At 40.8% G+C, this 27,601-nt stretch overlaps 1 protein-coding gene across 1 annotated transcript in view; it reads left to right on the top strand.

Annotated features, from left to right (window-relative positions):
- The window catches only part of pid1 (phosphotyrosine interaction domain containing 1), a 42,266-nt gene extending 15,559 nt beyond the window's left edge, over positions 1 to 26,707 (top strand). The window contains exons 2-3 of the mRNA XM_004917824.4: positions 14,369 to 14,515; positions 24,710 to 26,707. Coding sequence (XP_004917881.1) covers positions 14,369 to 14,515; positions 24,710 to 25,186 — 624 coding nt within the window. The 3' untranslated portion in view covers positions 25,187 to 26,707. The remainder of the gene's footprint in view (positions 1 to 14,368; positions 14,516 to 24,709) is intronic.
- The last annotated feature ends 894 nt before the right edge of the window (positions 26,708 to 27,601 follow it).

The raw sequence follows: 27,601 nt of genomic DNA, 5'->3' as shown, positions 1-27,601 counted from the left end.
AAACGTTGCTATGTGCACTTGAGTAAAGTCACTTTTTTCTACAACATTTCCGGAGTGCTGCTGTTTTTTCATTTTATCCTGGGTTTGCGGATAAGGGATCCCATACCTGTATCAAAATGCGCTCCTCACATGTGCCACTCACATCCAATTTGTGGCGAAGTGCAATTGCATTTGTGTGTATTCTGATGCATCGGTCACAGTTACATTAGGCACAACACCCCCGGCACGTGCATGGCGACTGCACTCACAATTGCACATTGTTCATGACATTCACAGTTGTAAATATTATATTTGCTGTTGCTTTGGTGCACAATATCACTGATATGAATGTTGTAGAAGGAAAACATTCTGGTATATTATAAATGTTAATGATTTTGAGGAGGTAGAATTGACTGGCCAAAGAAAACACACACACAGAAGTTCAAAGATGAACACACTGCAGCACTCTGATCCCCGTGTTTTTTGTGGCAACAAACCAGGCACAATAAACACTTTTCACAAGGACTGGACTGCTGCTGTGTGTGCATCTGTGAGTTATATTTGACTCTTAGTAGTGGGATCAGCAGCTTGCACCCAACGCTACAACTATTGCTTGGTATAGTGAAGCATTATCCATACTCTTGGTACATAGAGAAGTTGTAACTTGCATTTTATAATACATTAAATACATGTTAATTATTGTAAAAGTCACATTTAAAATCGGAGGCACCATTTTATCAAGAGCAGATCAAAGTTGGTACCGGGTTGGCACGAGCTGCAGCCTAATTAGTAGTTTTTGTGCAACCTTCTTAGAAGCAGTACAGCAGAATGCAGGTCACATCCTCGCAATAAAAGGAGAAATGCTACGTTTCTTTCTATAGTTGAAGGCTGCGTGAATGTGTAATTTGTTTGTATGCATATAAACATTGATTCCTCTAAAGAGCTGGGAGAGAAAAAACATTATTTTATTGAACTTATTTTGTGGCACTTGAATAGCAGAACGAAAATAAATGGTTGCTTTAACCTGAACTTATGTTGTAAAACTGAAATCTAAGCACAACTGGTCCTGCGCCGTATAGGGATAAGACCCCCCCCAAGGAAGTCCCCTCTTAGTTATTAGCTAGGGTTAGGGTTAGCCAGCTTGTGTTATACAAATGGGACAACTTGGCAGCCACCTAGTGCCAGTCAGGGTCGCCAGGCTATGCATTCATTGCTTCACTGTTTTCCATTGAGGTGCATAAAATCAGCTGAGTGTGGTCTTGTTTGTAGGAGCTAAAATGTCATTATATATTTGTAATTTATTGAGATATCTATATTTGCTACATATTTGTGGTTTTGATTTTTTATACAAAGAAATATATTAGTTTAGATTAATTTTTCAGGAACTGTAGGTTCCCCATGGCTTTGGGCGTAAACTTGTTGACAGAAGCAGTCGTACATTGACACTGAAAAATAAGGTACTGAAAGTGCAAGCTTTGAGTCACTAGATCAGAATCATGCTTCTGCTTGGGAAGAAAATAAAATATAGAGTTTGTATCATAATTATCAGACAGTAGGGTTTGCCTGCATTTGCAAGTGTTGAAGGCACTTTGATTCTCCAATTATCATGAAGGGTCTTATTAAAATGCAGCTGTTTGTTTGATTTTCCTTACTGACCACCTTATACTTTCACTTCTCTTGTATATTTTAGTGGGTAAGTTTGCTGAAGAAAGTGTGTTCATCCTACGCTGCTAATCGCTCCCTTTCGTAGCACTGGCTGAATGGCGTTTGCCTTTGCTGTTAAGGCTCCTCCCGTGATGTCACTAACTTGTCATAGGAATCCGTGCTTATGTTCCTGTTATGTTCATGTACTAATGCATCAGCTCAGTGTCTTAATCTAAACCCCTTGACTGCTTTGGCATGTTACACAGCCTGGGGGACCATATTACACACCTTTTCACTTCCTCCTGTAAATTGTTTTAAAATTCCTTACACAGCTATGTGGCCATGTCGTTCTTCTCTTTTCCAGATGTGCCCTGTCTCCTCCCGCACTGTTTTATTCCATCGCTGCTGAACCAGCCAAGCTGTCCCTCTCCGTTTCCTCTCTTAAACTGTCACAGGGTTTTCTTTAGCTTTGTTTTGTGAATGTATAAGTCTTTGTACAGAACAAGTACAATGGTTTGAGATTTTTAGTGGTGTCCTACATAGAGAATGAGAAAGGTAAAGCATTTAAATGTAATATGTTACATTATATAGTGAGTGTGTGTATATATGCATGTATGTGTATATATGCATGTATGTGTATATATGTGTATATATGCATGTATGTAATATATATATATATATATATATATATATATATATATATATATAATATATATATATATATATATATATATATATATATATATATATATATATATAATTAGTGGTTCAAAGGAGCCACACTCACAGGACATTTCAGCTGCTCCCAAAACCTTTCTCAAATATATAAATATAGTCCAACAAATGTGATGTACACATTTTAACAATAGAAATATGTAAAATTGTGTATGCACATTCCATGAATGAGACCTATTTTATAGACACACGAAAGCCATATAATGGGTGTTACTACAGTGTGATGTGGTGTGACCTTAATTGTCTGTAGGGAAAGGGGTGGGTGCATATATACACGACTACCATAGGAATGGTAGAAAAAGTCACATTAACAATTGTGGCCCCATTCTCAGCCCTTTAGTTGTTGTGGAGGTACAAACTCTTTGTACCTATTAAGAGCCAAGACTTCAGGGAGTACTGTGACATATAGTTTAATGAAAGCCCATAGGTTGAAGAGTCCTACTTACTAGAACACAAATAGTTTTAAAAGGTTTTTAAAGGTAATGTAAACACATGGAAAATGCAATTCTAAGTAACTAAACCATTACACATTGATATTTTTGAATGGCAAGTTATTTGTAAATCTAGTTGCTAGTGAGAGCAATATCTGTCTGAAACAATGTAAGCAGAAGCCAACTTATACCAGATCTGTGAAGAAACCTAAAAGGCACTGAGAGAAATTGAGTATTGGCTAGAGGAGATCTGACTTGTGCTACAAGGTTTTGTTTCAAGAGGTAGGGGCTGGCACCAATACTATTGGCTTGTCTGTAGGGTTTGCATACCCTTTAATCTGCTATGGAAAAAGGCTTCCATACTGTGCAGGAGTATCGATCTTCAGTGGGTTTTTATTTTGTTTATTTCTCTGGGTGCAAGCTGTACATATGCTTTGCAGATTTCCCAACTCACTCTGTACTATGCAGTGTTTCTTTGAAGGTTACCATTCTCTTTTTTTTTTTCCCTTTTCAGATGATTTAGAAAGAGCAGATATAAAGCAAGGTATTCTGTAGGGGGGTGTGAGGCAGAATGCTTTGAAGTGTTCCGACTATTTCGGCACTTGATGCATTGCAAGATCTGTTTATGAAACCACAGAAGCAGATATTTGTGCAGCTGATAATAAATTCCCTAAGCAGTTTGTTCAAAGCCATTTACTTTTTTCTGTAATGATAGCTAATACTGTGCCATTCATTTCCAGCCAGAACATTGCAGCTCTAGTAATGTTTGTCTTAAATGTGTCTTTCAGGTGGCCATGCAAGAAGCTGTGTAACATTAGTAACTGTGCTTTCATCTTCTTTTCATCTCAGATATGCACTGTAATTCCTTTATGATATGTGTTCAGGATATTTGAAAGTACAGTAGCGACCCATTAACAATCCATTATCCAGAAACCTGTTACCCAGAAAGATCCAGAAGGTTGTCTCCCATAGACATAGACATTTTAATTGAATAATTCACAATTTTGAAATATATTTTCTTTTTCTCTGTAATAATGAAACAATACCTTGTAAAAAACTCTTTATGCCTATCATAATCAAGGGAATCTAGGCCTTCTGAACCACCAGTATTTTTGTGTAGATCAACTAGCCAGTATGCCCATAATACATAGAGGTAGTGCTGGGCGGTATGACCAAAAATTTATATCACGGTATTTTTCAAAATTATATCGGTATCACGGTATTTGACGGTATTTTTTTTTCCCCATGCATGATTAGGTGACCACCCCAAACACCCGCCACCCGCACCCCCCCCGCCACCCCAAACACCCCCCCATCCGCACGCAGCCCCCCCACCCCCCCATCCGCACGCACCCCCCCATCCGCACACTACCCCAAACACCCCCCCATCCGCACGCACCCCCCCACCCCAAACACCCCCCCATCCCAAACACCCCCCCATCCGCACACACCCGCACACACCCCCCCCCCACCCCACCCCAAACACCCCCCCATCCCCTTCACATAAATATAACCCCCCACCCCACCCCATCCCACCCCCCCCAAACACAACCCCATCCCCTTCACATAAGTATAACCCCCCCATCCCCTTCACATAAATATAACCCCCCACCCCACCCCCCCCAAACACAACCCCATCCCCCCCAAACACAACCCCATCCCCTTCACATAAAATATAATTACTGGCCAGGCACCCCCCGACAGCTCACATTGGTATCCGACTCTGAATGCGTCCTAGCGATGGCGCTTTTGTAGAGTGTGCGCGCTGACGTCACGTGCGCGCTGACGTCACGTGCGCGCTGACGTCACATGCGCGCTGACGTCACGTGCGCACCCGGAAGTATTCAGCACACCGGTATGTAGAAAATTCATATCGGTTTCAAAAAAAAAACCGGTGATCGGTTTTTACCGGTATACCGCCCAGCACTACATAGAGGGTCCTCAGGGCCCCATTGGATCAATGTGGAAAATCAGTTTTGTTATCCATGTAGTGCAGAAGCTATGGTCTGGTTCTCACCTAATCGGCTGCCACGGACGGACACTTAGCCCATGTTTAAGCACTACATTGAACATTTGGGATAGACTCAAATTCTCCTCCGGGCTTATGTCCCCCGGAATTCCTGTGCTACTTATATTTCAGAATCCTCTATTTATTTATGGGGGCCATTTCAACCCACAGGGGCTATTGATTCGAGCATACCTACGCAATCAATGTCTGCTTCCTTCTTCAGAGGTCTTTAGAGTAATGCAACTACTACATTTTATCACTACCATAAATGATTTTTGAAATGTTCATATCAAAATTGGTGCATTAACGCCTCTTGGTATGGTATCTATATTTTTTACCTTGCACTTTGTAAAATAAACCATCCCAGGGAACATGTGTATGTTGAGGCCTGGGAAAGTCATATTAAAAGTACATTAGAACCAGAGACATGGTCTTGCATCTGGCAAACCACCAAAACAAGCTCCATTAACACAATATTATTAGTAGCTTCATATAAAGTCATGTTAAGATTGTATACAACCCCAGAACGTAAGCTAAATTTATCCCAACTGCTAACCCCAATTGTTTTCGGGGCTGTGTGCAAATTGGTTCCCTCTAACACGGTGGACCTGCCCTACGGTAACTCATTTCTGGATTCACACACAATTCTGGAGTAAACAATGCTGTATTCTCCATAATCCATAGCCTTAAATGGGATGGGGTCTATTTTTTTTTTTCAAGTTATTAGCCCGCACCTCTGGTGGAGAAACAATTTGAGGGTCATAGGTGCCCTTTAAGCAGAAGGTTGATTAGATCATGGTGAATGAAAAGTTAGTCTGCTACAGGATACCCATGCAAACTTTTTAAAAAAATTGGCAGTCTTGGTTAGACTATAGGCAAACAAGCACCCTGACTAGCACCCTGCTTTTATTATAAACATTAATGGGAGAAGCTCCTGGATTTATCCTTTTCAAGTCCGTTTTACTCCACACATCCTTACCCTACAGCAGATACTGTATGCTCACTCCTTAGTATACAGCAACTTTTGATTTATTTCTTAGAAACAATACGTGAGTCACACCAGTAGGAACTGTTGTAAAAACGTTTATTATTTGTTCTGCTCTTTATTTTTTTCATCAAGACTTATATATCATTATATCATACATACATATAATTTTTATTTATATATGTCGTCACATTGTTCAGCCTATTTATTATATTTAGGGGCAGATTTATCAAAGTGTTAAATTAGAGATTATCACAGTAAAATTTCACTACTCTCGATCTGTTTCTCTAGGATTTTTATTTGTGTATTTATCAATGGTTGAAAGTTAGAGTTCACCCGTTTTACTATGGTGAACTTTTGATTTTAAGTATCTGGTTTAGCTGGATTTCATGGAATCTGAGCATTTTATTACTTGTTACTATATATATTGCCATAAAACATCCATTCAGTAAAGTGTTTTACGTTGTGACCTGGCTTTTACCAGCCAAACCCCTGTCTCTACACAATGTTCACACCTCCTGCTTTTCAGCTTTTTTTTTCTTATTTAATTTTTTTTTTTTTTTATCAGTTTTTCTCATTGTTAGCCATGAAATCCTCTTTACCTTAAATTAAATATAATTATATCTGCATAATGGGTTTCTGAATAAAAAGTTTTAATTTTGTTGTTACCCAGGTAAACGTGCAAATAATGAAGTGACGAGCTATTATGTGACAAAATCTTTTCTACTGGTACAATCGCCAAATGGAAATACTGCAGTACAGGTATAGGACCCATTATCCACAATGCTCGGGACCAAGGATATTCCGGATAAGGGGTCTTTCCGTAATTTGGATCTTCATACCTTAAGTCTACTAAAAAATCAATAAAACATTAATGAAACCCAATAGAATTGTTTTGCCCCCAATAAGGATTAATTATATCTTAGTTGGGCTCAATTACAAGGTACCATTTTATTACTACAGAGAAAAAGGAAATCAGTTTTAAAATTCTGAATCATTTGATTAAAATGGAGTCTATGGGAGACGGGCTTTCCGTAACTCAGAGCTTTCTGGATAATGGGTTTCTAGATAACTGATCCCCTACCTGTATCAGCAATATAGCAATATTATGCCAATCTGGTAAACACTTACTAAAAACCATTAAAGCTGCTATTGCTGCAAAGGTAGTTTTAGGGCTGTGACAGACGGGGAGATTAGTCGCCGCGCGGCAAATCTCCCCGATAGGCCATTCCACCAGCTAGAATGTAAATCGCCAGTGGGATGGCATACACGGCGCCGAAATTGCCAAAGTTTCCTCTCAAGGCAACTTTGGAGATTTCGGCAAATCGCTGCGCCACGTATGCCATCCCACCTGCGATTTACATTCTAGCCAGTGGGATGGCATATCGGGGAGATTGGTCGCCCGTGACAAGGGAGATTTGTCCCGAAGCGACTAATCTCCCCCTCTGTCACAGCCCTTACAAAATTACAGTAAAATGATTGAATACTTATGGTAATGGTGCATTTCTTGCACAAAACCTTATCTTAATAATAATACATCAGAATTTATTGTTTGCCTTGGAGTTACTATAAAAGGGTTCAAAGCTGACCAAAGCAACTGCCAGTGACTCATTTATTTCTGTAACACTGATCTGTAAAATATTTCCCAGATATGCATTCTTTAAAGTAAAGATCAAAAGTTCAGCCAAGTTATAACAAAAGTGGATGTTGATTACTTTTCATATAGTGCTAACATAGTAAATAGAGATTTATAGAGAATAAGGAGGCAAGTTAGTATTCCAGCGTGGAATCCACTCTCCCCAAATGCCATTTACACTGAGCATTTGGGTGGTTGTTAGTGCCCTGGCAGCTCAGCAGCATCTCTGGGCGTTAATAACCCAGTTGAACATTTAAAAATTTGGCATCTTTATCAAGTTTTGACATCATGAAAGATTTGATAAATAGAAAAAGATGAATCTGCTGGGAGATCTTATGAATTCCTCATTTTGATCTTCCATCAATATGTAGCAAATGTATTAACTCTTCCCCCTCCCTCACCAGAGGTGGCCCAGCCTGACAGCCAGTTGAGATTGCATTTGAGGCAAATGGGTACACAGAGTTTAAAGGAAGCATTTGCTTCCCTGGATACTCCTGGATCAGAAGCTCTGAAGGTTTATGCAAAGATTGGAAAGCACAAAGGGGAACTTGAATTCAGCCTGTTTGAAAACATCTGGCACTTTTACCCCCCAGCTAAGAATGTTGGAGAGAACACCCAGGAACAGGAAGTATAGACAATCAAAGCTCTGTCCTTGCATAAGTACAGGGGGCAAAGTGGGTTCTCTATGGGGACATGTATAGCAGAGTTACAGAAAATTAGCCACAGCTTCATCCCAAGCGCACTTGTGGTTAAATGTTTGTGGGATCAGCTGATTTTTATTCAGTTTGGTATTTATTTCTGAAAACATGCACCAGTTTTGTAGCTTTACACTGGTACGTCTGCTGTGATCATGTGGTCTGAGTCATATTCCAGGGATGTGGGGGGTGATTAGTAGGGAGGTAAATAACTACTGGGGGAGGAAGTTTTAAATGATCTGTTTTGCTATTGTTCATGTTTTGATTGTATGAGTTGGCTTTATACCTTGGTTACACTGTGACTGCGTGCAGAGATTGATGCTCAAAAAGATACTGACACCTAAAATTATACCTGTTTTAAATATATAATAACATTCCTTTTGCACAAGCTTTAATTTTGCCATAAAAGTATTTGCTTGATGCTTCTACATTACCTATCAGATCCCCCATGTTCCTCTATGAGGAGGCGGACATTTTTGTTCAGCAGTAGCCTGTTAGCATTAGAAGCTATAACTGACAGGCTGAAAATGGACAGTCAGGTTGGCAGAACAGTCAGGTTTAGGAACTTCAAGTAACAATTACTTATAAAAACAGCCCCATCAGTGAAAAAAAATGAACATGCCCTATAGGTAAATTATTATATAGTTTAATGTTTAGAAGAGTAGTTTTTTTGTGTCAGTGTCAGTTTTTTGTGCAGTTAGCAGCACTTTCTGTTCTTTCATTAGTTGTGGAATGGAACTTTTGGGTCATTGTCCCTAGGGGTGCTTCTGGGTGCCCACAATGTTTTGTAGCTCAGGGGGGCCCAAATTGCCTGTGCTTGCCAGGCTGTCCTTTCAGCAGTTGCTTTCTGTTGCTCTAGTTCTTTACTTGACTGTCCAAGTAGAACTGAAGATACCAGTGGCTAAAATGGATTGGTGTATAGCATCCAAATTGTACAATGATAACTTCCAGTATGTGCTTAATTGAATCTGAATTTCAAACCTGGTGTCATACACTTGGCTAATATTAATGGTGCATTTGATGTCCCTGAGATGAATAGTGCTGCAGTGTATGCTTGTGTCTCTCATGCTGTGTTTGTTTAAAGGAGAAGGAAAGGCTAGTAAAGAGTTAATCTCAAGCTGCAGGCATACCTTCAGTTCTCTCAATAGTGCCCTTAAGTCTCCCCATGTTTCTCCTGTTCAGATGATCAGAAGCCAAACAGGAAGAAAAAACGCTGAGCCTGGGTAAAGAAGATTCCCATAATGCCTCACTCCTGCACCGAGACTAAGGCCAGCTCTTTAGTCAGCGCATGCACATTTAGATCTTCTGTGAGCGCACACAAGCAGGAGCGTTCCCCTTCCCACGGACCCTCTGTCACTCCCACTACGAGCGCGCACCTAGGCTTGGGGGGAGGGAATGATGCGCGTGCGCAGTGTAGTGCGCTGAAGGAAAGGAAGTGGGCATCCCATTTCAAAGATGGTGGTGTCGTTCACTAAAGCAATGCTAAAGTTTGCAGTAAGTTAAACTTGGTTATTCTTGCAATAATAGAGCCAAAAGTAAAGCGTTTTTGATTAACAGTAGTAGGACTATTGAAGGGTATCCTTTATAGGTTTTGCCTTTCCTTCTCCTTCAACAATACTGCTGCCACATACTAGCACTTTGTGACATGTGTTACTATACATGCATCCTATTTCTCTGTGTTCCTAGGGGACTATTCATGACATTAAAGGGGAGCTCCGGCTTCCGAACCAAAATTTGTTAAAGAGCCCCACACAACCCCCAATATCCCTATCTCTGTAATCTGTTCCTTCAAAAAATAGGAATTAATACAATTTTTTTTATGCTGAAATCCAGCTGCAAATGTTCAGTTCTCTCTTGCCAGGGGATTTTAACATTGATGTTACAAATTGTAACAACTTCTCCACAGTTTACAGAAAGTTGGTAGAAACTACACATCCCACAATGCACTGCAATGTGATGTTGTTTCTTTTTTTTAATTGCCATCACGTGTGCAGGGAATTCTGGGATTTTCAGGATTCAGGCTGAGGACAGTCGACTACTGTGACATTTTATTTGAGTCTCAAAGTCAGATCATGAAAATCATGAAAAGGCGACATCATTTTCAATTGATGTATATTGCAAAGTTGCTTGAAACTATGTTTACTTTTCCAAAAGCTTGTGTTTGGGTGGAGTTCCCCTTTTTAATATATTTTTTTTTTTTTTTTTTAATATTTTTAATATTTAAGATTTATTGCATGTTACCAAACAGTGGTTGCAGTGAATAGCAAAATGAGTAAATGTCTTTCTCCAAATGACTCATCTCTTGTTTTATCTTGAGTATTGTTGAAATAAGCACAAATTTTGTATTTGCAACTATTAAGCAATAGGACATCTTAAAATATCGTCCGTTTTGGGTGGGTATAAGTCATTTCTAGAGAAAGGGCATTTCAATCTTCATATTGCATGTTACTTGTACCCACTGAATCTTTGTGACTTTGAGTTATACTTTTCCCTAAACATGAGCTTGGTGAATTGTGCTAAACATACTTTACTTTTTGTCTAGATTATTTTTAATCATGAAAAATCTATATTTTTGTTTTCCTCATGAGCTAAACAGGGCAAACAAGGGATTTGGGTTAGTCCATGTTTGGTGTTTGTGGGATGGGTATTTAGATTAGCAGTGCACAGAGGACTAGCGCTTGTGAACAAAATGAGCGGTTCTGTCATGTTTACTGATAAACTCTGTGCCATTTGCCTCATTTTACCTGGAAGGGCAGTGCCTGGTAGTTCCAGTTATTCCAGCTGTTATCTAGTGGATAGATTGAGAACGAGAATGGGGAAAAAACCTCGTATTGGCTAATATACAGAAACGTGAGGGTTTTTGTTGTTTTTTCTTTACTGTTTGTTCTTTGAGGACCAAAAGCCAACTTCCATCCCACGGCCTGAGAGCACATGCTGTTCTTCTATTCTATGAACAAATACCTGGCTGCTTTCCCGGTATGAATAGGATAATTTTTTTGTCTATTCAATATGTTCAGTGTGTGTTTCAGTCCTCACACCTCTCTCTCCTTTGTGCGGTTCTAGTATTTTGTTAAGGGGTGGTCTGTACAAAAATGGGAACACTCAGAGTAAGCTAAAACCTCCAATAACAGGTTGTAATGCAAAATCCTGGCTGGCTGTGTTTCTGCTGTCTGTAAAATGATATATTTGGCATTGCAGCATGGTAATGGCTAGTGCATCACTCTTGGCCCTGTCACCTCAGAGAGGTAGGTACATGTTACATTCTATAATGTGTAGTAATCTATAAAAGCATTTGTGTTTTGTATGTGTGGTTAATGAAAAAATACCCCATTCACGGTAACCTTCTACGACAGTGCTGTCCAACTTCTGTTGTACCGAGGGCCGGAATTTTTCTGACCTGCATGGTGGAGGGCCGATAATGGAAGCCAGTTTTTACCACTCCCCTTTTTGAAACTGCACCCACTTGAAACCACACCCATGTTATCACATGACCATACCCATATTAATGGTTGTAGTACAGCAAAAACCTGCCATACTCTGCCTGCCTGTGTGCCATACTTGGCTGGTTTGCGCCATACTTGGCCTGTGTGTGCCATACTCTGCCTGCCCTACCCTGCCTGTGTGTTCCATACTCTGCCTTCCCTACCCTGCCTGCGTGTGCCATACTTTCACTGTGTTTGCCATTCTTGGCTGGTTTGTGCCATACTTGGCCTGTGTGTGCCATACTCTGCCTGCCCTACCCTGCCTGTGTGTTCCATACTCTGCCTTCCCTACCCTGCCTGCGTGTGCCATACTTTCACTGTGTGTGCCATTCTTGGCTGGTTTGTGCCATACTTGGCCTGTGTGTGCCATACTCTGCCTGTGTGTGCCATACTCTGCCTGTGTGTGCCATACTCTGCTTGCCCTATGATGCCTGTGTGTATGGCACACACAGGCAGCCTACAGTGACACAATGCTGGCACTGCTCCTACAGTCTGCACAATAACTATATATTAAAAAAACTTTATAATTGCAGTACCACCACAGTATATGTTCTTTTTGTAGTGTGCAGGGATTATTTGTGGGTTTCTACTGCTCCTGAGGTGTGAACAGGGGAACAATGGGGGTGATTACAGCCTGAGCCTGAGGTGTGAACACTGCAGGGGGTGAACAGTGCAGAAACTAAAAGGTGTGAACAACACAGGGGATTACATTTTTAAACAATACAGGGGGATTACAGCCTGAATCTGAGGTGAGAACCATGCAGGGGGGGGAGTTAATCACAGTACTGATACCATTTAAAGCTTACACAAGAGTAAGCCATCAAAGCAGCCAGACAGGTGGGGGGCCACACAGAGGGGGGTCGCGGGCCGCATGCGGCCCGCGGGCCGCCAGTTGGACAGCACTGTTCTACGACATGTGACCATAACCTAATTATCAGCTGGTAGTGTTATACTGCCATGTCTGTAAGTGATTGGAATTGTGTCTATGGGTGGGATAGTGGAGATTCTCTTTTACCTTTTGCCAGTGACCCATTTGGTGATAGGGCTTTGAAGCATGTAGACTTTATCCAGATCTTCAAAGTACACAGAGGCCCAAACAGCCCCCACCAGCCCAATAAATAGTGACTGTCTATGGCATCTTACAGCAGCCCCTCTGGAATTTGCCAGAATCCACAGATTGCCAGTATGGGCCTGACTTCATTATATGGTGATAGATGATAGGATGAGGAGCTGGAGGATGCACTATAGGGGAAGGGGGCTGCTTAAATTACACGGCATGTTAGAGGATTAAAAAGGGAGCACTATAGGGGAAGGGGGCTGCTGAAATTACACGGCATGTTAGAGGATTAAAAGAGGGAGCCTGTAGGTTACAGCCCTGGACTGGCAATCTGTGGGTTCTGGCTATAATGCCAGAGGGGCTGCTGTAAGATGCCATAGACTGTCACTATTTATTGGGCTGCTGGGGGTGATGTTTGGGCCTCTGTGTACTTGGAATGCCGGGGCCTATTTTGAACCCCAGTCTAAGCTTGGTAGGTGAAGTTTGGAACTGGAGCCAAGCTGTGAGTAATAGTATTAAGAGCTTCCATAATTACAGCCCTGAGCCATGATTCCTGCAACCTTATTTTGTATACCACCACCCTATTCATCATTCTGGGCCCTATGTTACTCATCTTGTGGTCCCTGCACATATGGTAGCCATAACAATATCTTCATATACAGTGAAGTAATACATATCCCAATCAGAGTGAAACTTCTTGTTTTGGTAATGTAACAAATTTTATAATAATAGATAAATAAAAGGTACATTTTCAAAGGCTTTGTGGCCCAGCAGAATGATACTAATGTAGGTGCCTCCAGCCATGTATTGCATGTGGCATTTTAGGAACATGTAAAGTTCGGTGTAATATGCCTCTGGTATTTGGGGAAAGATAATCAGCTGAGCTTTATTTGTCTCAGGTTTAGAGTTTTATACATTCTTCAGATGCGCTTGAGCCGACAACATCAAATAAAATGCAAACACATTAATAAACTGCATTTTGGAGCATGAAGCCCCGCTGCTTTCTGCCTTATTGCTACCAGATGCCAAGTCTTACGCAAAGTCTGCATCGATTTGGCAAGTAAGATGGCTATTTTACATTCTCCTGGATTAGTGCACATGTCCTGCTAAGTTCCAGGAACCAGGGGTCTAGCTGGAGTATTCAGCCCCTCCTGGTAATTGGAAAAACATGTGCTGGAAGTCACAGAAATGCAGAAACATGCAGCCAAGCAAAAGGGTTCCTAATGTGAGGCTCCTAACGCGAGGTTTGGAAAGCGAGGCTTATGAAAATACAAATTATGCAGTGCAGCTTTTCCACCCTGTCTAAGGTCAGCTCCGTGCCTCCAAAACCAACATGTTTATACAGAGGCAAAGGGCACAAGACAGAAGTCACTTTGTACTTTTGGGAAGCATTCTAATAAAACAGGATTGCATTACAGGAAATATTTTGGGCAATCTAATGCCATGGTGTCGCAAGCCCATATTGACCTCTTGTGCATTTGATTGTTTGTTCAGGCTACTAGAATTAAAACAGGCATGTTTCCTTACAGCTGTATTAGTTATTGAGGATAAATTTGATTTTGCTTGAGCACAGATAGCAGATAACAGCTGGCTTGAAGCATGAGCTTGTTTAAACTTTTATGTTTGAAATGATCAGTGACTTTGATCAGTTTGGTTTCCTAATTGTTTCTAATTCATTTCTGTTTGTTTTTTTTTTTTTTTTTTAAATTGTCTCAGCACTTCCAGACCATGATAAAGTCCAAGCTGAACGTGTTAACCCTTCATAAGGAACCTCTTCCAGCTGTTATCTTCCACGAGCCTGAAGACATTGAACTTTGCACCACAATGCCACTTATGAAGACCCGACCTCACGCAGGCTGCAAGGTACTGAACTCTCTTTGAGGGATACTGGGTGCTTAGTGCTAGTGGGGTAGGGCCAGCAATAGATAGGAAAAACACACAGAGCAAAACTGAGCAATATTTAACTTGCTTCAAATCCACCCTTTATGGTTCCAAAATGGAAGATAGTTAGAAAAGGGCCTGGACTGAAATACAAGATAAAAAAAGATAAGGTATTAAATTAAAGATAACAACAGTTGCTGGGTCAGTGATCCCCCAACAACCAGACAGCATTTTTGAATTGCAATATGAAAAGGGCAGACTAGGATAATTAGGTCAAAAACCATTAAAACAAAGAAAAAATTAACATATTTTCCAAATTTACTAAGACCAGGCCAGTCTATAACAGACTAAAAATGTATTTAAAGGTAAACTTCCCCTTCAACACACCCATATGCAGGCAGATATTAGGTGCTAATTTGGTGATATTTTTTTAAATAAAACCATGGGCCCTTTATGGTACCAAAACAATCTTTATCCTGGTCCATTCCTGAATGGGGTAAAAATCATTTAAACATTAAATAAACACAACAGAATAGTTTTGACACCAATTTGGATTCAAGCTACTATTTCATTTTTACAGAGAAAATGGAAATCACTTTTAAAAACTAGAATTTTTTGCTTAAAATGGAGTCTATGGGAGATTAACTTCCTGTAACTCTGAGCTTTCTGGATAACTGGTTTCCAGATAACTGATCCTATAACTGCATTATTAAAAGAGAATGGGTGCAATAAATAGTGTCCATATGTATATAACATGCTTTCCAATATTGGATGTTGCCAACCACCCTGCTACCCACACACAAATCTATTCCTCCTCCTTACTTGGCTGTCATGTCACAGCATTTGTCCCATTCCAAGTCATGCTTAATGTTCTTGTCAACCTTCCCCCCCCACCACCACCACCACACACACACACACACACTCACATTTAAAGCAATTGCATCTCCTTACTTGGCTGCCATGTCAAATGATTTGTCTCATGCTCATGTCATCCTAAATGGAAAATTAAGGTAAACTGAGCACAAATTGAAGTTTCTGCTTATAGCAACATTTTTATTGGAGTGAGAATACAGTGTTACTGGACTAAATCCCGCTAGCATTCTATGGCAGATATCATGTCAAGGGACTGACTGCCAACACACGAGGTTGCACAGAGGGCATGTAATATTGCTGGAAGAACAGTGTTCCCTTCAGATAGAAGTACTCTTTATTGAGGGTTTTAGCTACACTCTAAGGATGATGGCCCACGCTGCGAGGTAGTTGCCCACAATAGATGCTACTGTGGGCGACTAGCTGCTCCAAAATGTCTTTTCATCGGCAACAATAGGAGTCGGTGGTGGAAAGGCCTACGCATGGCTTTAGCTTTCTGAAGTCACGTGAAGTTGCCTGCAGGAGGATTTCAGCTGCAGCTTTGGGTCCTTCGGAGCAATTTGACGGCTTATCTGCCCATGTATGGGCACCCCCAATGGGCCTACCCAAACAACATCTGGCCTAAAGTTAGCCAGATCTCGATCGGGCAAGGTTTGATTTTCCCGTTGGATCAGGGACCGAATTGGCTCATTGATACGGTCAATGCTCCAGCGGGTCCTATTTCCATTGTTGTAATTTGAACATGTAGCCCTTGGGCTTTACGTGGGCATATGAGTGGAAAGATATGCCTTCCTAAGGCCTGAGGTGGGCCTTATGGTGTATGGCCGCCTTAAGTGAGTAAGAGGGCTCCGTAAACACACAGAACATTTATATGTATCTTATACTGCTTTTGACTTCTGAGTTATCTACAGACAACAATAACGAGAAACTAAAACATGGAAAAACTTAGCAAACCACCTCATAGACCTGCGGTAGGCATACTAGTGCAGATGGAAGCCCAGCGTAAATGTAAACTTTGGTGTTTAGAAGTCATCATGCTTAAAGTTTCAAGCAGACATAGCCTAAACACTTTTTCAATGTTTAAGTGTTTGAGTATATTTTGAGTTATATTTGCTTAAGGGCACAAACCGAATCTCCTCTGTGTTGATCTTGGTGAACAGGATGATCCTGATAGCATTACAGATGTTCCTAAAGATTCCATGGGCTGGTATAACCTACTGATATTGCATTGGTATCGGGTACCTTTCCCCTACTGAATTAACTTGGTTGCAAAGAATTTGCGTATTTGCATCACACACAAGGTTGGATTATCCCCTGTCTGTGCTGTTATGTGGCAGGTGGAAACACAATCTACTGCCTGCCTTCAAGGATAATTGGTATGGTGGTATATTTGAAGGAAAAGCTCAAAAAGGAAGGGCCATAAAGCATTCTTCAGGATATGGTTAGCAAGAGCCAAGTAGGTGGACAGAGCTGCAAAAATATGAAAATATTTGTGTATTTTAGTGAGAACTGCTGGAAGCCATTTCTCACCATTTCTGCTGCTTAGTATAGGTGGCTTTCCAGTCAAACTGGACAGCAAAAACAAGTCTTAAAGTAGCCATACATGTGCTAACCCTAGCTGCCAACCAGCCATGATGCTGCACAAAGTGGCAGCTTATTAGACCATGTGTGGGGAGTATATAGATATTTATATACCTTCTTAGGGTAAAGACACACAGAGCTAAAGTTAATAATACATACTGTATATGCCAGGCCTAGAGGAAAACAGAAACCTTGACTTGGTTGGGGTGCTTCAGCTAACCAGACATTTTAAGACTGTTGAGATCCATTATTACCTTAGAAATACCATAGATTTTAGAAAATTCACTGGCGCAATGTGTTTTACTGCTTTATAACTCACAGTACAAACCGTTCCTATTGCCTTTTCAGTTTCAGTACATTTTCTCATTAGTTAGTACAAGTATTGATTTTTGTGAGACCTTCTGAAGCATGAAATGTGGTGACAGATGCACTAATGAATTGTGCCCAGCCAATATGAAAATCAGGTAATTAATACCATCAGACAAAATCAATGGCTCAGGGAATATAAATATGGTGATATGCTGGGAGGAAAAAAGGTTCAATGGCAGAAACTGGTGATGGTTATGTAACTGCAAATTTCTACGCACTGAAGAGAAAAACCTGTATGCAAATGGTTTTAGTCCTGTCCTTTTAATTGAGCAACCCCCATGACAAGCTGTAATATAGAAAAACCTTAGAGTTTCACTATTCAAATTCATCATTAGGACTGCATTCATTTCATAGGATGATGTTTCCTTTTCCTCCTGATTCAGTAAAGCATTCTGTCAACTTCAAAGCAGTGTCTCCATTGCCCATAAAGTCATGGCGGCCACACTTGTGAATTATGAGCACAGCACTGAGAAATATACTTAAAGGGGACCTGCCACCCTAACAGATAATTCCAAATTCTTTTCTATTGTGTTTGTCAAACAAAATTAATTTCACTTGCACTGTTAAATAATACGAATCTTGTTTCCTTCAGTCCTGGAATTACAAAATCACAGCAAGCAGGCAGGGTTCCATTTTGTGGACACCATTATTAAGGCAAGCTTTGTATCACCCCAAAATCTTGTTTGTGCCAGAATGGGGGACCTAATGCCCATGCACTGGTTACACAATTAGATGGTGAGGAGAGAGGGGGAGAAGTGAGTATTAAATGGAAAGTGAAAGTAATTGTTGGCCCCAGCTCTATGCCTAAAGCATAGAGATGGGGAAGGCCATAAATGATCAACGTAATTTTTATGGGGCACTTTTTATTTCTAAATTACACTGTTTACATAGCAAGTATTTCACTCTACCATTTAAAATGTTATTCTTGAACCAACAAATGTATTTTTAGCTGTAATATTGGTGTGTAGGCGCCATCTCAGTGCATTGTGCCTGAGTCTGAGCTTTCAGAAGGAGCCAGCGCTACACATTAGAACTGCTTTCAGGTAACCTATTGTTTGAAAAATTAAGAATATGGCTAGCCCTGTGTAAAATTTCAGAATTAAATATAAAAACTGTTTTTGAAAAACAGATTTCAATGCAGGATTCTGCTGGAGAAGCTCTATTATCTGATGCCTTTTGAAAAAAAACATGTTTTCCCATGACAGCATTCCTTTAAGACTCAAATGTGTTGTGAGGAGTGGAAAGTGTTTGCTTCATACAGGTCTTTAAGTAACTCTCTTACAGCGTTAAGTGCCTTTATGTGGCACATTAATATCTGTACACACAAACATGGCCTTCTCAGTGATCCTCTTATACCTTTCCTGTATTTTTGCCGCACAAATAGTTCTTGCATTCCCCATATGTATTCTGGGTTCTGACTATTAATGTAAAGACTATTCATTTAAACCACAATATCTGAGTAACCAGTGGCATGAACTCTGCCGAGGACAAGGCTCAGGTCTCTCATTGCTTTTTTTGGCCTTCCACACGGTAGTCTGCACACGTGGTGACTGGGAGAGAGAGGAAGGTTGTATGCTGCTTGGTCTGAACTGAAAATAAGGAAGACTAAGGGCAGATAAGTGTTGACTGGTGGAGAATATTAAGGCTACTCGTGCAGTTTTGCACCAATCTCCTCTCTGCACTCGGGCAGATGCAATGGCTCTGGCCAGAGCAAAGGGGTGGATATTCTGCCTGTGTTTATCCGCAGGCCGAGAACACACCACGTCTGGCAGGAGCCTAATATAAGGGTTGGAAGAGAGCTAAGAAAAAAAAGTTCCTCAGAGCTGTGAGGTTGCTTGTGTGGGTCTGATAAATCTTTCTGCCTTTGACTTGAATTCCTGTATTTAGTGTGAGCAGATACTGAATGGAGGTTCTGTTTGTCTGTCTGTGTTGTAAAATAACTTCCAGAGACCTGCAGAACTTGCTCTTCAATTTAAAGAGGAAGGTTAACTTTATAATAACTTTCAGAATAGGTGCAGGTATTTACATCAATTGGTCTTCATTATTTGTTTGTGTGTTTTTTAATTATTAGCATTCTCATTCTTCCTGTTTCCTGTGGAAAAATCAGATCAGCTGGAAGGTTTCAATTGTAATGGTCTTAATTTATTTTTGTTTCATTTTTTTTATTCATCTTCCACTCTTATTGATAATCTGCTGCCTGGTAACCAAAGTAATTCACCCCAATCAACTAAATAGCAGTTTATTGTCCAAGCCTGAGAGCTGGAAAACAAAAAAAGTACATATTTCAGAACCACAACAAAAGAGAAGACTAGTTACACGTTGTCTTGGAATACTGGCTACTTCACACTAAAATTTCATTTAAAGTGACACTAAAAGCAACCATGAAGCTGTGCCACTGTGCCCCCTAGTTCTCTATAGAAGTTAAAAAAAAAACTAATTATACATTTAAACCAATTCACCAATGAGAATTATACTGTCCAAAAACATAATTATAGATGCAAGAGAACTGACCAATGAGAATGTCAATTCCTAGCACTATGTCCTGTTATCTTACATATAGAGATAATTATGTCATTTTTCCCTTCATTATATGGCACAGGAATCCGACATGGGGATAAAGGACAGACTTGTTCAGTGTTGCTAAATGCTCCCAACTCCAATTGCAGGAACAGAGAACATGGAGCCAGATATACACACATCAGCTGGGATTCTAATTGGAGATTGTTTTGCATTTCAATTCTGCCGTGGGCACTGGAGAACCTGAACAGTTTTATTGTGCAATATTGCTTTAATACCCCAATGTTGTTGGACTACAGCTCCCAGAATGCGTCACCCTTCATTATATGTTATAATATTCTGGGATTTGTAGTTTAGCAACAACTGAGTAAAGTTTGGTTGAGCAGTGCTGTGCAGCAGGGTTTAGTGTCCCTTTAAGTGTGATACATCCTTTTAATTGTTGCATCCCCCAAGATTGCGTTTTACATTCATGTACCATTGAGATCCTCCAGCCAAGGCCCTGCCCATAATGTCTTGAACTCTTCTGTTGCTCTCCTGTTACTACAGAACATACAAAGCACTGTGGGAACTGGAATCTTAGCTGCTGGGAAGCTGACTACTACTATGGTTTTAATGGCAAATGTCAGACATCAGAACCACCAGTTCATAAAATAGCAAAGGATAGACAAACTGCTTTCAGTAGTAATTGCATTTACAAGTTACTTGAAGATGATCCTGCCCCACCCTATTTACCTGTATCGCAGGGACATTATTGGTCCCAAGTACCCCTATGTGACTGCTCACACCCTGAGCTGTTCTGAATGCAGTAGCTATGGAAAAATAATTCTGTTTGGTGTTGCTTTCAGTTGATTGTCCCATGAGTATATGTATAATCCAGAGAATCCAGAATCCATCTAACACTGTCCAGTAAATCAGGGGACCCCAACCTTTTTAGCGCCAGGGACCGGTACCAAGCCAAAAAATGTTTCCACGGAACGGGGGGTGGGGTCTGTGCACAAAATTCAGATGCAGGCGTGCGCTTTATTTGCACGTTTGTGCGCGCGTCACCTTCTCCGCACCTTATGCATGCATTTTGTCTTGCCTTCTTGTGTGTGGCACGCTATTTCGAGCCTTTACATGTGCACCGTGGGAACCGCTGCCGCTCGGTGCCTAACCGTCCACGGCCCGGAACTGGTCCGCGGCCCGGCGGTTGGGGACCCCTGCAGTAAATTATTCCTTCTGTTTGTGTTGTACCCTCAGTGACATAGTATTCTTGTAAACTGCAGCCTATATGTGGCCACATGGGGGCAAATAACATATCTCAGTCTGCAGTGATTGATAAGAATGGACAATCTATTGCACATACTACTAGGGGCCAGGACCAAGTTAACCTGCCTGTTTTCTGCTTATACTCCCAAAATATAGATCCAGTTTGGGCAGACTTGTCCGGTGCCTGCCTGTGTTAGGGCCATGTAAGGCTTCTAATTTTCTTATCTATATAATAAGTATTCATGGTTTAAAACAGAAGGCAGGGTAAAACCACTGGGGGGTGCCAAAATACTCAGTAATTGTAATCCCTTACCTTATACCCCGGGCTGGTGCTCCTGTTAGGAGAAAACCGCACCAGCCTGGGGTAGCTGCAAGCAAATCATCCCTTTCCTTCTCCTCTAAGGTAAAGTAAAAATACACAAGTGGCTCTCAATATATGAGATAGTTGAACGTAATGCATGTGACTAAAGTTGTTACAAACCAGCTGTGCTTTACAGAAGAAAGGCTAATTGACCATGCTGCAGTTAGTGCAATGCACCATTAGTTTGCTTGGTTGCTTTCCATTCTCTTATATCTGTGTATATAGCTATTCATGGGCTGCTGTTGGACTCCTAGGCTCTCACAGGGGCCACAATGCATGGCGCCCTGCGTCAGTGGGGTTAACAGGGCCATGTGAGTGTGTCTAGATGCTGGAATGTCTGGTTTCATCCAATATTTTGACTCTGCGGGAGCTCCTAGCAGATGTTTTGGTTTTGTACTCTACAGAGTGGTTTGGTGGAATATTCTAACCGAGCCAAATATCTAGTCCTGCCTGTAACCCTTTCCCTGCCACAAACTGGCCCTTTATAGTGTAGTCGGCACGCCCCTCTGGCATTTGTCACTGGTATTTGCTGGACAAGAAGCTGAGCAATGGAAACTGGACTAGCGTCTGCATTTTTTAGAATTGAGTGTCTCAGTTTATGAGCGGATGCGACTGTTTTGATTTCACAAGTTGGGGTAGGGAAGTACTTTGTGTTCTGCGTCTAACTTCCCTTATCTGTACAATTCATATTCATGGGTAAAGGGATATTATACATACTCATTCTCTGCAGTATAGTTGAACACAACCTTGTATACGTGTGTTGTGTATGTGTGCGGCACAAGTTGTTATAAACCATCTGTGCTTCCCTGCCTAAAATTCTTAATCCCTACAATCCCCACCCCCTTTATACTCCAATGGGAATCAACCAAAAATACACATTTTTCTATAGTTCTTAGCCAAAAACACACACAAGCACATTGCCTGGGGCACTGTTTCCTCCTGTGACATTTTTTTTAATGCCATATTTGTAGCATAGAAACATATGTGCCATTGCCTTTAATAACCAGTTCTGTGTCAGGTTTTTCAGGCAGTAAATTAGGATTTTCATCTGGGATAATTTTTTTTACTGTAAAGTGCTATGGGTGTTTGGGACTGGTGTTATCCAAACAGGCAACATCTGGTAATTCTTTGGCCGACGACTTGGTCCTCCCATGTACCAGGAATTTGGAACAGTCATGTGACGTGACTCATTTGTTGTTGAATTGTAATTCATCTGAAAACACCTCAGCTAATGTATAATATAACACCATTTTCTTTCTGTCGCAAGGTTACGTTATTAATATTAAACCATCTTAGCAGTTACCCTTTAAATGGCCTGTCTTTAATTGTATCAGTGTAGGGACGTGTGGTTCCCAATGAAACCTGCAGTACTACAGCTACAGCATCTAGTATGGAATGCTTGGGAGCAGGAGTTTTCCAGGTAATAGGTGCTTGTCTTAGTTGAAATTCCTCAACTACTAAACACACGTAAATGTTAAGAGAAACCATTACTGATTTGTGCCATGTTAGCATCAAGCTCAGGGTATTATTAGAGAGCAAAAGAGATTGGATCACAATGGATTTTAGATTATTTTGGATAGTTGATCCAGTATTTATTGAAATTGCCATTTATTATAGATATATAGTGATCCACACTGACCTCTATGCAAAAAGGGTTCCCTGTCAAGTTATAAAGCAATAAGGGGGGGGAAGCTGGAAGGCAGAAAGTGTCCAGTTGTGACACCGTATAGTATAATAAGGCCCTTCAAATATATATATATATATATATATATATATATATATATATATATATATATATAATTATATAATTTATTTTTTTTTCTTTTGGAAGGAAATTGGCCTGTATGAGAATGGGGTTGGAATGAAATGAGGTGTAAGATTTTACAGCCTATTGACAGACTGGAGTGCAGGAGATGTTCCCAGCTTGCGGGGGAGAAGTTAAATAAGCCTTTTTTTTTTTTTTATAAAGCGGAAAATAGCAATGAGTGTTCTTTGCTGATGTGAGTAACAGTTAAATGAAGCCCCTTGTCCCTCAGTCAGTGGAATGTCTGGGGCCTCTTGGTTTTGTGCTGTAGCCAAAGTAGCATATATGTATATATATATCAGCAGCAGCCAGCGTACTGCAGGCCAGCTTCCCTGGGACCCAGCGGAGTCTTGTACAGTCAGCGCACCGTGGCTCGATTGCTTAAGCGGAAACCAGAGGAATTTAAATTGTCATTACCTTGTTTCATGCCAAGTTTGCTTACTCCGGCTGGAAGGACACATTATGCATGTCTCCTAAAGAAAAAAGTTACAGCTTGCTGTTCTCATACATATAGCGGTATTATTGAAAATTAGCAATAATTATAAAAATGTGCAATGTCAATGGGGATGACTTAAACAGAAAGATAAGAAGAAAGAAATTCCATTTATTAATAACCTCAGCGGAGCCTTTGCAGCCAGACTCAATTTCAAATATTATAGTGGAGGGAGGGAGAAAGAAGAAAAAGGCAAATTGGTCAAAATACACAAAAAATGATGGCAAGTTTCTTACCTTGATTTTCACTGACGTGTTTCGTGTCTGCACTACACCAAGACCATTAGAGTGGCGCGGTGAGTGGCCTTAGTTGCACAAGTTTTAAACTATATTTATGAAAGCATCTCCACACTCTGTAAAGAGTGTCGACTCTCATCCTGACAAGAGCACCTCACTCTCATTTATAGTCTACTTTCAGTCCCACTTGTCTAATGCAAAATGCATAACTTCTTCTTTGCAATGGTAACCTTTCTTCTGAGGTCTCTGAGCTTTAAGAAGTAACATTTTCAACTCCTGTCAACTCACCTCTTTGAATCCGTGTCAGTTTATCACCTTTTCTTTGTAAAATAGTCGTCATCACTTCACATCTGTGAAAAGTCTTACTTGATCATGTAAGATGGGGATTGATTTACTAACGTAGGTGCTAAATCACACCAGTGCAGATATCATGAACATAATGACTATTATTCACTGTAATTGTGAATCAGTGTCAGCTTTTCTATCACCTCACCTCTGTTAGATACGTCAGCACTTCTACCCCTATCCAAACATCTGTTAGGAATTGTCAGCTATGCAACCATGGATTATAGTCATTAATATAGATGTTGCCCTTGTGTTTGCTAATATTTAACAGTGACCTAGAGTATTGCCGAGTCTGGTTTTAGCAAAGCTATCCATTTACATTGATGTCTAAAGTCATGATTTTGTTTTCCAGGTAACATATCTGGGGAAAGTATCCACCACAGGAGGTCAGTTTGCTTCAGGATGCACAGAACAGCCAGTGATTGAGTTGTGGAAGCAGCATACCCTGGCCCGAGAAGATGTTTTCCCCTCTAATGCCCTCCTTGAAATCCGCCCCTTCCAGGTACGGCTTCACCACCAGGACCTAAAGGGTGAAGCTACTGTCCACATGGACACTTTCCAAGTGGCACGCATAGCCTATTGTACGGCCGATCACAATGTGAGTCCCAACATCTTTGCCTGGGTATACAGAGAAATCAATGATGATCTGAGCTTCCAGATGGATTGTCATGCTGTGGAGTGTGAAAGCAAGTTAGAAGCTAAAAAGCTGGCACATGCCATGATGGTGGCATTTAAGAAGACCTTCCAGAGCATGAGGAGCGATGGGCGAATCCACCAAGATAGCTCCTCGGAGGAGGTGTCTCAGGGATTCGAGTCTGATGATGGTTGAACTTTTCTTTTTCTGGGGAAAGGCATCAACTGTGTGAAGCAGCAGCAGCTGGTGAATGGTCCATATCGGGAGTGGGACTAGAGGACATTATCTGGCCAGCATCCTTAACAAAAAATGCACCTATATCGATGCAACATTAAAGTGTCCGTTACAGTGCTGCTTTCCCAAAAATGTGACAACTCTTCTTTTTCTCCCCATCCACCCCCCCCCCCCAACCCCCTTTTACCTCCTTCCTTTCAGTGCCAATTCAAAGCCCTAACCTTTTTCTTTCTTGGTCTTAAAAAGATTCTAGTTGCCTTTGAAATCCCTTGCTCCCCTGCCATTCAGAATGAGTTATGAGTGAGTGTTTTTGGTGGAATAAGCTCTTCACGGATTGACACCTAGAGTTCTAAAAGGAACAGCAAAGTGTCCATTTTAAATATTTCGAAGCATATTTTTATTTACACAGTATAGATTTTTATATATATGGCATATATTTTTCTTTAATATTAACAGTGTTAGCAGATGATCATACACACAACCACTTGCCATCTGGAGATCCATGATCAGGCGTTTAATGATAAGTAGTCTACTGAGGGTTCTTCAAGGCTGTGGAGCTGAGGCGGCTTTCTTGTAAGCGAAACGCTTCGCAGTGAGTTTACATTCAATACTAAATCACCTTAACATATTTAAAGGGATACTACCATGAAACAGCTTCGTCCAGTTGTGGTTTTTATTTTAAGAGTCACATGAATCATCGGAATCGTAGCACGATTATTAATTCTCTTAATTGGAACATTATTACATTTACACCACTGCATCACGGAGGGCCCTTTCATTATCATTCGATAGTGTTTGGTGGTGAAAAAGTAAGTTGCTGTATGTAGTGACCTTTGGCTTAAGGAGCCTATATACACGGGCACATGTTGGCTGCAGATTTGCCATTTCTTGGCTCAGTTGTTATAATAGATTTTTGAAGAAACAAATCCAATATCCGCACATTCCCCTTGCATTAGGCAGTAGATCGGCCTGGTTTGGGCCACCTTGTAGGTAGCCAATCAGGGCACATATCCGTTTTGTTAGTTACATATGTGACCAGCCCCCAAATCATTAGTTTATAAACCCTTTCATTGCTAATAGACACATGTTTCCTCCTTCCCTCTCATGTTGTTATTTTCTGCTCCTATATTAGCCATGGTCTCAACTCTTTCACTTCTATGTTTCCAGGGGTTTGAATTCAAGTAGGGTATATATATTTTTTGTTAAATTTAGTAAATCAAGGGGTGTTGCGTCTCTGTATATTTACATCTATACTAACGTGATGGAGCTGGACGCAGGCAAACAATATGGCAGCTTCTGCTCTAAAGTGTAAATGTAAATATGCAGCAGATTTGGGCACAAAATAACCTTTGTCTCTTCACCATTACATTTTGGGAATAGGAATGAAACACAACCCCCACATAAACACAGAGTGCATTTGCCTTTAACAAAATGTTAAATGTGAAATCTAATTGAATGAATGAAAACTGCATGGTGGAATTATATCAGTTGTAATTTGCTTTCACTGCGGGGGGTAAGAAGCAGACTGGGCCTCTGGGGTTGCCATGTCAGATGTTAAAGGAACAGTAACACCAAAAAATGAAAGTGTATAAAAGTAACTAAAATATAATGTGCTGCTGCCCTGCACTGGTAAAAGTTGTGTGTTTACTTCAGAAAGTCTACTATAATTTATATAAATAAGCTGTGTAGTATGGGGGCAGCCATTCAAAGGGGAAAAGGCACAGGCACATAGCAGATAACAGATAAAACACTATTTGTATTCTACAGAACTTATCTGTTATCTGCTATGTACCCTGTGCCTTTTTTCCAGCTTGAATGGCTGCCCCCGTGGCTACACAGCAGCTTAGTAGATAAACTATAGTAGTATTACTGTAGCAAACACACCAGTTTTACCAATGCAGGGCAACAGTGCATTATATTTTTATTACTTTAAAGCTCTTTTATTTTTTGGTGTTACTGTTCCTTTAAAGCCTGCTCTTTGTATGAGAGTAGAATGGCACCTCTTCAGCTCCGGATTATAAAACACCCCCACAACCTGTGGCCCTAGAAGAACAGTTTTTTTATACAGAGATCCCTGTGGTGGTGTAGCCAACCGAATCTTTACATGCAATGGGCCACGCTGCTGCTTGGCACCCCGATTCTCTGGGTTTACTGCTTGAAACTTTGAGTTTTTCTACCTGACCTGAAGATTACACACAGACACACATGGTTTAAAGGGGGACTAAAGCTTAACAGGGAGGCTGGAAATGCTACACATAATGTTTAGGGCTGCTTTGCTATTCAAGGCAACCCCAGCCCTTTAGCAGGGAAGATCTGTGCCCCCAAAGATGCCCCAGTAGCCCCCCATCTTCTTTTCTGCTGATTCCCTGCACATGC

Source organism: Xenopus tropicalis, chromosome 5, assembly GCF_000004195.4.
Source record: "Xenopus tropicalis strain Nigerian chromosome 5, UCB_Xtro_10.0, whole genome shotgun sequence".
NCBI classification, from domain to species: domain Eukaryota; kingdom Metazoa; phylum Chordata; class Amphibia; order Anura; family Pipidae; genus Xenopus; species Xenopus tropicalis.
Note: the sequence above shows the minus strand (reverse complement) of the source record. Positions and strands in the feature narration are given on the sequence as shown.